This window comes from Arctopsyche grandis, chromosome 13 (assembly GCF_051622035.1).
Source record: "Arctopsyche grandis isolate Sample6627 chromosome 13, ASM5162203v2, whole genome shotgun sequence".
Classification (NCBI taxonomy): Eukaryota; Metazoa; Arthropoda; class Insecta; order Trichoptera; family Hydropsychidae; genus Arctopsyche; species Arctopsyche grandis.
Genome location: NC_135367.1, coordinates 4,312,840 through 4,324,939, shown reverse-complemented (window position 1 = coordinate 4,324,939; position 12,100 = coordinate 4,312,840). Strand labels below are relative to the sequence as shown.

Here is a 12,100-nt window from a genome sequence, read left to right as displayed (position 1 = left end):
ATGGTACCTACATAAGATTTATTGTGAACATAATATAAAAAACAATAAAAAGCATTTAGAAATCAAATATTATTAACAATATTTAATATTTTTAAACTCTTATCAATATGTTATATTAATCTATTATACACAATATTTAATCCTTTTAAACTTTAAAAATATTTTAAACTTAAAAACTAGGCTTAGCAACTATGTTTAAACCTATACACACATATATTCTAAATCGTCAGTAGAAGTTACGGTGATTATAATTGTTTATATGTTTACATCTCATTTTGATAGAATTGACATAAATATGTACATACTTTAAATTTTTAAAAATCACATTTTGAAAAATACAACATTAATACATGTTTGACATATATCAAGAAAAAAATAAACATAAAGTACACAGTAAGTACATAATAGAGATGTGACAAACTCTTAAAGCGAACGAAACTAAAAAAGACTGTTTGATGCACTTGTATCAAAGTTGTCATGGCTTAATTCTTTTGAAATATTAATTTGCGTTCTTTTTAGGTTGACTAGCTATAAGTGTGTCGGCTGCACTTCTTTTATGCGCTGATGTCTCAGTATTCAGTGGTTCGGCATCCATCGTTTGAATACTGTTTTTTATGTTGACAAGGATTTCGACTATTTCCGAGAAGTCCTTTCTTGAAGCAATATCTAAAGGTGTTTCACCACAGTTATTTATGGCGAAGATATCGCAATCATTATCAACAAGAATTTGAACCGCGGAAACGTTGTTTTTTTCCACAGCAAGATGCAATACAGTGTTACCGCATCGATTTTTCAGTGTAATATCTGCCTTGTACTCTAATAGAAGCTTGATTGCATCAGGTTTGTCGTTTTTGGCAGCAAAATGACACGGGGTTTCTTCAAAATTAGATGTTGCGTTAATGTTAGCTTCTTTATCTAACAATACTTGAATTACAGGCGTGTTTCCATAAAACGAAGCAATGTGTAGCGGGGTATCACCATCGGCATTCTTTGTTTCAATATTAGCACCTTTTTCAATTAGAACTATTGCTATATCGGCGTCACTCAATTTGGATGCGCGGTGTAAGGCTGTATTTAAATTGTCATCTTCAGCTTCAACGGTGGCTCCATTATCCAAAAGCAGTCGAACCATATCTAAATGTTTTTCTATAACAGCACGATGTAATGGAGTCTGACCTTGATAACCTTTTATTGAAATATTCACCCCGTGCTTTAATAAAAATTCGACTGCATCAGATTTACCACGTATTGTTGCATTTTGTATAGGTGTATCGCCGCTATTATTAATTGAATTTATGTCAGCGTTTTTGTCAATTAAAACTTTCATCACGTGCGTGCTTCCTTCATGCGAAGCAATATGTAGCGGGGTGTCACCATTCACATTCTTAATTTCAATTTCAGCCCCTTTATCAATTAGAACTATTGCTATATCGGCGTCGCTGAATACTGATGCACAGTGTAAAGGTGTGTCTAAATTATCATCTACGGCTTCAACGCTAGCTCCATTATCTAGAAGAAGCTTAACAATATTTAAATGCGTATCAATCACAGCACGATGTAATGGTGTCTGACCTCGATAACCTTTTATAGAAATATTCGCACCTTTTTTTATTAAAAATTCGACTGCATCAGATTTACCACGTATGGTTGCATTTTGTATAGGTGTATCGCCGCTATTATTAATCGAATTTATGTCGGCGTTTTTGTCAATTAAGACTTTCATCACGTGCGTGTTTCCGAAAATCGATGCAATGTGTAACGGGGTATCACCATCGGCATTCTTACATTCAATACTAGCCCCTTTTTCAATTAGAACTATTGCTATATCGGCGTCGCTGAATACTGATGCACAGTGTAAAGGTGTGTCTAAATTATCATCTACGGCTTCAACGCTAGCTTCATTATCTAGAAGAACCTTAACAATATTTAAATGTTTGTTTTTCACAGCAAGATGTAGCGGGGTTTTACCATAGTAATTCTTTGAATCAACATTAATACCCTTTTCAATTAGAGCTTTTATTATTATATCATCAACAATTTCATTATATTTTATATAATGGTGTAATGCATTTTCTTTGAAATCGTTCTCAAGGTTTACATCGGCACCTTGACGTATGAGATATCTTATTATTTTACGACTACCATTCTTAGCCGCCAGAATTAAATAGGTGAGATCTTCTATTTTTTGGTTTATTGCGTTAATTTTAATCATCTCTTTTGATTGCTCCGTGTTATTTTCGATTAGTGACCTGGAGAAACCTGTATAATGTAGGTAAAGTTCATTATTCTGAGGTACCAGCATTTTTACGATATCTTCATTGCCGTTAATAATAGCCGCTGCAATTGGAGTCAAATTTTCATAATTTTTTTTCGAGATTAAATCTATATTGTGTGAAATGAGCAGTTTCACCATTTTGATATAATTTTTGTTCACCGCTATATGCAATTCTGATACATTTTCATCCATATTAGTTGATGCTCCCTCTTTCAGAAGAAATTCAACGACAATTAAACGATTATTTATTACAGCTTGAAATAAAATAGATACATCAGCATCCTTTTTATCGTCAATATTAAAATTATCCACGTTTTTTATTATGGATTCTATTACTTTCGTATCATCTTGATACCTTGCAAGTATGTGTATGGGAGTTAGATCGCCACAATACTTCGCATCGGGATAACATTTACGAACTATGTCAGCATGTTGACTCGCATAAGTCCAAACAGCTATTACATGCTCATCGCATTCAGTACCATTCAATAAACTTAAAGTCTTTTCTATAATTAATTTTTCTCCATTATTTTTCAAATTTATTCTTATCACCTCCTGCACTAATCGATGCACACTAGCAAAACCATCTTCAAAATTAATCATAGAGTATTTCTTCAACACATCAATTGCTGACAATAATTTCTTTGAGTCCAACCTAGCAAATATTGTTTTGACGTCAATGTTTTCAGGACTGAGGTACGCCATGATATTCAACATCTTAATGGCAAGCTTACCGCAATCGCCTTCATTAGAAATTTTTGTGAACGTCATTGTCCATGTATTAAATATTGTTTTATTATATCGTTCATAGTTTTTGTCATTTCCTTCTTTCAATAATTTTTCTTTATCAATTTCAAATTCTTTCACATAATCTTCAGCTGTGTATACTCGTATGCTATCGGGTTTACATTTTGGTTTCTTGTTTTGCTCTTTAATAAATCCTTTTGCTTGTTTTAAAGCAAGTGGTAAATAACCCAATGTTTCAATCAACTTTTCAACACCCACAGTTTCCTTCTCATTCATTTCATTTTTAACGTATTTCAAAGCTTCAGAGGACTTAAATATGTTTAATGTCAATTCAACTATTTTACCATCTTCTCCCACGTCCCAGTCTGTGTATCTTGATGTTATTATAGTATAAATCGATTTAAAAGATTGTGAATTGCATTTGGGAATAAAATCTTTTACGGCTTCGTAATCTTCTACATTATCTAGAATTAGCAGGGTTTTGTCACCATTTTCGCTTAAACGCTCATAAATGTCTTGCACAATTGATTTTAGATCTCTCTCTCTCATATTTTTGTTTTGCTCCAATGAGATCACTTTTTCAGTAATTTTGATTTCTAGTTTTGATGCCAATTTTTTGAAAGACGTCTCAGCGTTTTCTCGATTTTCAACCCCGATAAATATCCTATTTTTATATTCCTTCTGATAATCATAGGCATATTTTCTAGCAAGTTCGGTTTTGCCGATCCCACCAAGTCCAGTGACTGAGACAGCTTGAGTAATCATTGCCATTTTTTTTTCACTTTTAAGTGCCTCGTGTAATTTTCTGAGAACTTCCTCTCTTCCCGTAAAGGTCTTAACTGGATTGATGAATTGAAAATCAAATGTTTTGTGATTTGTGTTGCCTCTTGCGTTCATATTTTCGTATTATTATTCCACCTTATCTAATGTGTTCTCAACCTTCCAAGTTTCAACTTGACTTTTTATTTCACGAAGCAAAGGTATTACAAATTCTATCGTTGAGACTCTAATCAAGCTATCAAACTTAATAAAATTTTTTTCTAATATTCTCCTAACAAAATTTTCACAATTTTTCACGATAATTTTTTTTATATAAATCAAAAAGGCTTCACCACGTCGCACGAAAATCTCAACAAAATATTAAAATCGTTCCGTGGTACACCAGACGTACCTGTTGAACATCCAAGGTTCGAAGTATTGTTGTTCCCTTCCTCTATAAAATATAGGACTTCTTCAAAATCTTCAATGGTGTACAATATATGAAGGTATGTAAATTGTACCTGCAAATAGATAGATACATTTTAAGTTATCATATTCGTACTCAGCTAGTAAATTATAATTATAAAATTTACGTCTCAATGTTGATAAAAAAAGTTATAATTTGTTTATGGGTGTAGCAATTGGCAAAATAAAGACACAAGTTCAACGTAAAATGAAGACTTAGTGGCAACAAATTGACAGCCAATTCTTGCAGTTTCTTATAAATTAATAGTTTAAGCAGATCTGCAAACGGCTAACTGTTATTTCATATTAATATTTATTAATATCATTAACTTATCGAAAATTCATCAACCGGAAGTGACATTTGACTCCTGTTCACTTTTTCTAGTTCTCTTTTGATCCTTTAAATACGAATACTCTTCACAAAAAAATTACGCTATAATCTTTGTATTCATATCATGATATCTAAAAAAAAATAATAGTGTGAATTTTTCCTCTTAGAAGAGCTAGTTATTACCAATATTTCCACATTATGCCACTGAAAATTCATATTTGTATTTTTTGCGAAATATATCAGAATTGATAAGATATGTAAGCTGGAAGTAGTGTTTTTAAAAAACGATATATCATTATTTTACTTTAACCTTTTAAATTATTTTGGTCTTCGTAGTATTTTATGTTTTTAAACGTTGTAGTAATATTAAGTAAAAAAAAATATTATATTATTTTTTTTTTAAATAGTTTCACCACGTGGCACCGAATTCTCAATAAAAAATTTGGATCGTTCTACGATATATCAAACGTACCTGTTATAAATCCAGATTTCAACGAATGCTTGTTCCCTCGCTCTGTCAAGTGGGGGGGGGGGGGCTACTTCAATATCTTCAACGACGTTTGAATGAAGGTGTGATTACCTGTAAATGCGGACAGTTAAAAATATGCTGGAAAATTGTTGATGAAAAGTGAATATGATATATATGTATGTATGTACATATGTACATACCCGTGAACTGAGATGAAATTAAGTAGTTTCGCCAAATACAACACAACAGTAAAATAATTATGCTCGTGTGCATACACGAGTATACGTGGGAAACACTTTCAATGAAGTGCTTATCGTCTCACCTTTTTATGTACATATGTTATCATAAAAAGGGGAGATATCAGAACTCCATAAGTTGACCAAACCTAGGTGTATTGAAAACTCGATATTCAGTCAAAAAAAATGTGAATCGAAACGATAAAAATAAAATTGTGCTAACACATATTCATGTATTTACAGAACATAGATACACAAAAAAACGTACATATAACTGCAATAATCCCGGGATTTTAGAAAACGGGATCCCGGTAATCTCGGACTTTTTTGGTACCCTGATCCCAGGGCTGAGATTGGTCTGAGCACCGAGACTACGATACTGATAAATTAAGCGTAATACTAAAATAATGAAATATTGTTTTATAGAACAATTACTACTACTTATGAATTCTATCCAAAATCTTATCAGCTCTAAGTTAGTACAAAAAGAATATAAATATTAATTTTCAGCTTGACATGTTTTTAAGTGTTCACAACATTTTTGAATGGCGTGGTCACAACATTTTTGAATCTTCTATGAGGAAAAAATCTCAATTCCGGTTTATAAAATTTGTTAATTACTTTATCTACGCGTAGTAACAATATATGAAGTTTTTGATCATGCGAAAATTCTAACGAGATTTCTTGAAAACGAGATCACTGATCACTAAATTTAATAAACCGTAAATAGTGATTTATTAAATAAATAAATAAACCAAATAAATAAACCGTAAAATAAATAAATAATAAACCGTAAATAGTGATTTATTAAATAAATTTAATAAACCTTTAATATTTCGATTAATTCCTAATCGTTCAATTATATTAATAACCAAACTCTTTAAAGTTCTAAATAATGAAATTAGTGGGATTTTTTCCTCTTAGAAAAGTCAAAAATTTTGAAAAGTCAAAAACGATTCTTTCCACACCCCTAAACGGAGCAAGCTGAAAACTATATTTTTTTTAATATTTATGTACTAACTTAGAACTGATAAGTTTTTGGTCTGGATTCGTAAACCAAAAGTAGCATTTTTTTTAAACAATATTTCATTATTACCTTTTAAATTATTTTAATTTTTTTGATATTTAATTTGTATAATAATTATTTTAAGTAATAAAAATATTTTGTACAAAATCCGATAGCCGGAAGTAGAATTTTTGTCTTGTGTAAGTTTCCCTACATTTGCGCTCAATTTGTATCGAAACTCTAATAACGGGTATGTGTGAATGTATATGTATGTATGTTTAATTATCTAATTTTGTTTTGTGACCTTCTTATATTCCTCAGATACATAGATAAAGTCTTGGGTTGGTCATATCCGAGGTTTTTATTCACTGATTGTTGATTATAAACGATAGCAAGACATTTCAAGAGACGTCCATTATTCTCGCATCAGACGAACCCTCTATACCGAGTGGCCCAGTTCCCCACATTTTGCGTATGCACCCCGACGAGTTGTCTCTACTTTCCACCCACTATACACATCCACCCCATCCCAATCTACCCCTATAGGATGAACGATAAGCGGCTGCTGCAGCGCCGGGGCGGATTAGGCGAGCCGCGAGTTCGGCGCGTAATCCGGTCCCTCCCGGTTATCCCTCACCGGGGCGCCAGAGAATATCAAACCATGGGGATAAGGGAGGACGGGTTGAGGAATTCCTTATGCCATCGGTAGGCGACACACGTATGCAAAGCGCCTCCCCAGCGGCAAAAGCGAACTCGTTTATACGAATTTCACGTGCGCAGTCACGGGGGTGTAGAGCGTGACGGAACTCAACCTTCCCTCTCCTCCTATGCATGAGATTTTTCCTCGATGTGAATTTTCCACCGATTTTCGCCAGAAGTGCATCGACCTGATCAGTGCATTCGAAGCTGATACAACTAATGATTTATCCATTTTTTATGGTACTATCTCTAATTATCAGCTCATATGTACATATTATATGGGTCTACGTGACGAGCCAGAATGTTAAGTTACAGAAAACACAAATATCGGAAGGCAAAGATCGAAAATCAAAAGATCTTAAGTCGAAAGATCAAAAAAAAGGGTGCATGGTAAACGGTACATACTCACTTAATTTGCGCGAGCAGGGTACAACAGGAACAAGAGGAGCAGGCTTTTCCTCCCGTATTCTGCGCGCGCACATTAATAGCCAATAATTCGTCGATACAGTATGTACAAATAGCCAATAATTCGTCGATGTCGTATGTACAAATAGCCAAAAATTCGTCGATACTGTATGTACAAATATCCAATAACTCGTCGATACTGTATGTACAAATAGCATCCATAAAAAAACCTTTTGTACGGAGATGTTGTGAAATTCAATACAGCGCTGAATTAAATTAATTATATATTATTTTATTTTATTTTGCATAACAGGATTATACCAGGAAGAATTTACTGTTAAAATATTAATTACAAACAGAAGACAATTAATTACAAACATTGTATCATTTCTTATTACATAAATCGCTGTATAGGCTGAAGAACATGAAATTAAAAATTAATTAATTAATGAACTAATCCAAAGGGACATCTATACATTTAGACTTGTACATATTTTTTTTACATATTGTACATAAATCAAATTCAAATATTTGTGACAGCAGATAGGATAAGTTTTGCCAATTTGATGGAGCAGCCGTTTCAACAATGAAATCAGATAAATTGGCAAACTATCATAGGAAACGATCGACTTGGAGTCACAAATATCCAAGTCTGACTGACAGCAGCATTAAAGATTAGCACGGAATCGAACCCGGTAACCTCTCGGTACTAAACATGAACGCAACCACCGAGCCAAATTGCTGGCTGATATATTATATGTTATACGACCTATATGTTAAGGCTGATATACGACACGATAATGGACCATACATATTTCCAAAGAATATAATATAATGGATTTAAAATCGTCAACTGAAAATAAAAAAAAATGTATTCTAGTAGCGTAAAGTATGTAAGTTTAATGTGTATAAAAATGAACTTTTCAATCATCAGATAAATTAAATCAGCTGATAACTAAAAATAAAACTATCACTGTTTGATCTGTGTACATATGTAGCTTGTATTGGTTAGAAAGTTTGTTTTGGAGAAATAAACAATGAAATTTGAGGTTATGGGTAGCTGTTGAAGTAATTGTATGTGATGTATGTATGTAAGCTTATTGTAAATCATATTAACAATTAGATACAACATAACTTCTTATTGAATACTTATCTCGCAGATAAAACTCCGTGAAGAGATATACTTTTAGCTGTGAAATGTCAGATTTGACATATTTGGCCATAAATCAATATACATATATCGTGTATTACATTACATGAAGCTAGACGCCAAATTTGAAATTTACATATACATATGAGAGTTAAAACTATAAATATTTAAAAATTAGAGATACCGAGAACCTATAGAGCAAATTTTATAAAATATAGAGTGAATTATAGGTGTTTAAACAATTAAAATCTAAAATGGCCATATCAAGGCGAAAAGGTTGAAGATAGATTATGGTAGCTTGCCGTACCGTCATAGATGTCACCGTACCCGAGATTCTGGATATTCGATACGCATTGTATACGATATTTTATCTCCAACGTAATGGCAGACGATACATTAACGTATATTGATGACCAAAATGAGCAATATGGCAAAGTATGAAAACGGAGATATGAGATATAAAAAATGACCACTAACACGAAAACCATGTGAAGTTAATAGGAGGTAAGTAAAAATATATTCATGTCTCGTAGTTGTTCATACTTTAAATTTTCCACCTATTCAAGTGCCAGTTAAATCAGTTGATTAATTAATGAATTCATCCATAGAGACATTTATGGATATAGACTTGTGCATAATTAATTACATACTGTACATAAATCAAATTCAGATATTTGTGACAGCAGGTAGGATAATTTTTGCCAATTTGATTGAGGAGCCGTTTCAACAATGAAATCAGATAAATTGACAAACTCTGATAGGAAACGATCGACTTGGAGTCACAAATATCCAAGTATTTGAAGATTAGCACGGAATTGAACCCGGTAACCTCTCGGTGCTAAACATGAACCCAACCACCGACCATACTACTGGCTATGTTCCTATATTTCCAATGTTTAATCGAATACGAACAAATCCAGCCAGATCCACGTCTAACGAACATTACAATCAATCCAGCGTGTAAAATCAATTCGGAACGAGCACAAGTGTCCAGTGGTTGACAACGGTGCGACGCGTCTCGCCATTTAGCCGAGTAGAATTCGCTCGAAATCGATAAAGAATCGCTTTCCGTCCGGCGATGAACGGCCCTGGAAACGTGGCACAAATCAAGCCAAGATAACCCGTGACCCTTCCATGACCCATCCACCGACCGGGGGCGTCAGGTGATCGATGGTCTTCTTCTTCAAAAACAAACCTATCCCGTCCAAGAATCGAACCCGCCTGCGAAATAAAAGAGAGGAGAGCCCTTATCGCCGAGATAAGGGCCACCCCCCCACCCCCCTCACTATCCTCCTCCGATTTATGGCCCCCAGGAACAAGACCCGATTCGGCCGGTTAGATAGCATCTCTCTTGGCCCATGTGTGAGTGTGGGTGTATGGGCCTGAGATAGAAAATAGCTTTATCTATTGTTTATTACATCGGTAAATAGAGAGCGGACATTCCTCGCCACTCCGTGGAAGCGGCGTACCTAAGCTTAATTCAATCAAAAATTCCATTAGTATTATATACATATATGTATGTATGTATGGTTAGATAGGTACTATCCATATTTGGCCGATTTCAAGTGTACATATGTACATATATTATCCAGCAGTATGACTCAATGGTAGCTTGTATATTCGATCCGCTATACTGCTGGTTAGATTTGGGGGTATTTGTGACTCCAAATCGATCGTTTCTTATCTTCTTCTTCTTCTCAATCTGCATCCAGATGTTGGCGACCATCTCGTCGATTATTTGAAGATATCCGTCTTCGGTCTTCAGCGGCTCGGAACAGATCCTCGGCGCTCATATCGGTCCACAAGCCAAGACAACTTTTTCCTGCCAATCCATTTTTACCTTCTATTTTTCGCATGGTTATCAAACGGAGAAATTCGTATTTTGGACCCCGTATCACGTGTCCGAGGTACTCCATCTTTATCCGCTTGATGACAGAAATAAGTTACCTGCCTCTCCCTATCATGCCGAGGACAGCTTCATTTGATATTTTTTTGGTGCACGGGATCTTCAGCATACTCCTGTAGACCCACATCTCAAAAGCTTCGATGCGGCTGATCATCCTGGTCTTCTGAGTCCACGTTTCACATCCATGTAGTCACACTATCTAGACGTATGTAGCTCTTCGCGAAATCTCAAACGCGTACGAAGATTGAGATGCTTGTTTGTAAGTGCCGCCTTCATTTTGATTTTTTCTTATCAGAGTTTGCCAATTTTATCTGATCATTGTTGAAACGGCTCCTCAAAATTGGCAATAAATCATATCTCCTGTTGTCACAAATCTTCTGTATTTATTGTATGTACAATTTGTAAAACTTATGTACAAATCTAAATCCATAGAAGTCTCAATGGATTAATTCTTTAATAATTGTTATTTCGTGTTCTTTAGCTTCTGGAAATAGAGTGGTTTATGTAATAATAAAATGCTGCATTGTTTGTAATTAATTGTCCAGGAAGGCGCATTGGGGTCTTCTAATCAAGCCTTCCTGGTATATATCTATGTAAAAATAAATAAATAAAATGTGTACATACATACTGTGGATTGTTCACTCACTAGTTGGGCATTGTTGACATGTCAAATGTGTTTCTTTCGATCAAACATACCGATGAAATAACATAAGATGGTTCAAAATAGTAGCTGCTTCGTTCAGGAATACATAGGATGAGGATTATCTTTATTAGTATAATTATGTTAAAAGCTTATTGTGTTGTTGTACTAAGGCTTAAGGTCCTGTATTGTATTAGGCTTAAGGTCTATGTTCAGGTTGGCACCAGTTTATATGCATATGTGTATACATACATACATATATAAATAACGGATGTAGTACGTATATACATACATATGTATATATATAATTGTCATAATTGCACAAAGTGATCAAATTGAATATAATCAAAGGGAATGCAATCAATGTTCAGATGAATCAAAATTTACAAACATTTTTACGTAACTTAAATACATTAGAAAGCCAACACTTGCTATTTACATCGATTTTTTACAGACAATTTATTTAAAATCATTTGGCATGTGTTTTCATATAGTTGATACGATGAAAATAAATCGGCTGATGATAAATTCAAGATGGAATGACTTCAAACGACGATTTACAGCTCTGAAATTATGTTTTTCTAAAGGTTCGTTTGTACCAGTACAACTCCAGGTATTTCGTTTCCTATCAAATTTACCAGATGCAACTATTTATTTTCGTATTTATCTACACTGTTCCGATCGTTTTTTCCCCTTTCGCCACCCTCTAGCTATGTCAGATTGTAACTGTTTAAACGCCTATAACTTTTTCTTTTTTACTCTTTATTTTTTTTTAATTTTCATTATATATGTACTCTCTTTATCTCTCTTATATATTTTTACTTCAAAAGTCGAATAACGTTTATATCTGCGCGTGCCGACAGATCCTAATCAGGTTACTTCATACAGGTTTACATATAATTAGTTATACTAAAGTACATATCATCAAATACGATGGTCAGTACGGTTTTCTGGGCCTTAGTATTATTATAATACAATCAGACGATGCCTGGTATATCTGCTATTTGCTAGT

General features: G+C 33.8%; 3 protein-coding genes across 4 annotated transcripts in view; 1 reads left to right on the top strand and 2 right to left on the bottom strand.

Annotated features, from left to right (window-relative positions):
- LOC143921569 (B-cell receptor CD22-like) overlaps positions 1–12,100 on the top strand; it is a 520,711-nt gene that overhangs the window by 73,910 nt on the left and 434,701 nt on the right. The gene's annotated exons all lie outside the window — the stretch shown is intronic.
- The window catches only part of LOC143921513 (uncharacterized), a 381,855-nt gene that overhangs the window by 247,951 nt on the left and 121,804 nt on the right, over positions 1–12,100 (bottom strand). The window lies entirely within an intron of this gene.
- On the bottom strand, positions 2–5,361 carry LOC143921515 (uncharacterized). Its single transcript, XM_077444842.1, has 3 exons — positions 5,247–5,361; positions 5,050–5,157; positions 2–4,302 (listed from the first exon to the last, which is right to left on the bottom strand). The coding sequence occupies exon 3, from the start codon at positions 3,917–3,919 to the stop codon at positions 500–502; it is 3,420 nt and encodes a 1,139-aa protein (XP_077300968.1). The 5' UTR covers positions 3,920–4,302; positions 5,050–5,157; positions 5,247–5,361; the 3' UTR covers positions 2–499.

Excerpts from the sequence above, each read along its gene's own strand:
- LOC143921515 (XM_077444842.1), bottom strand. The coding sequence starts at position 3,919 with ATGAACGCAAGAGGCAACACAAATCACAAAACATTTGATTTTCAATTC.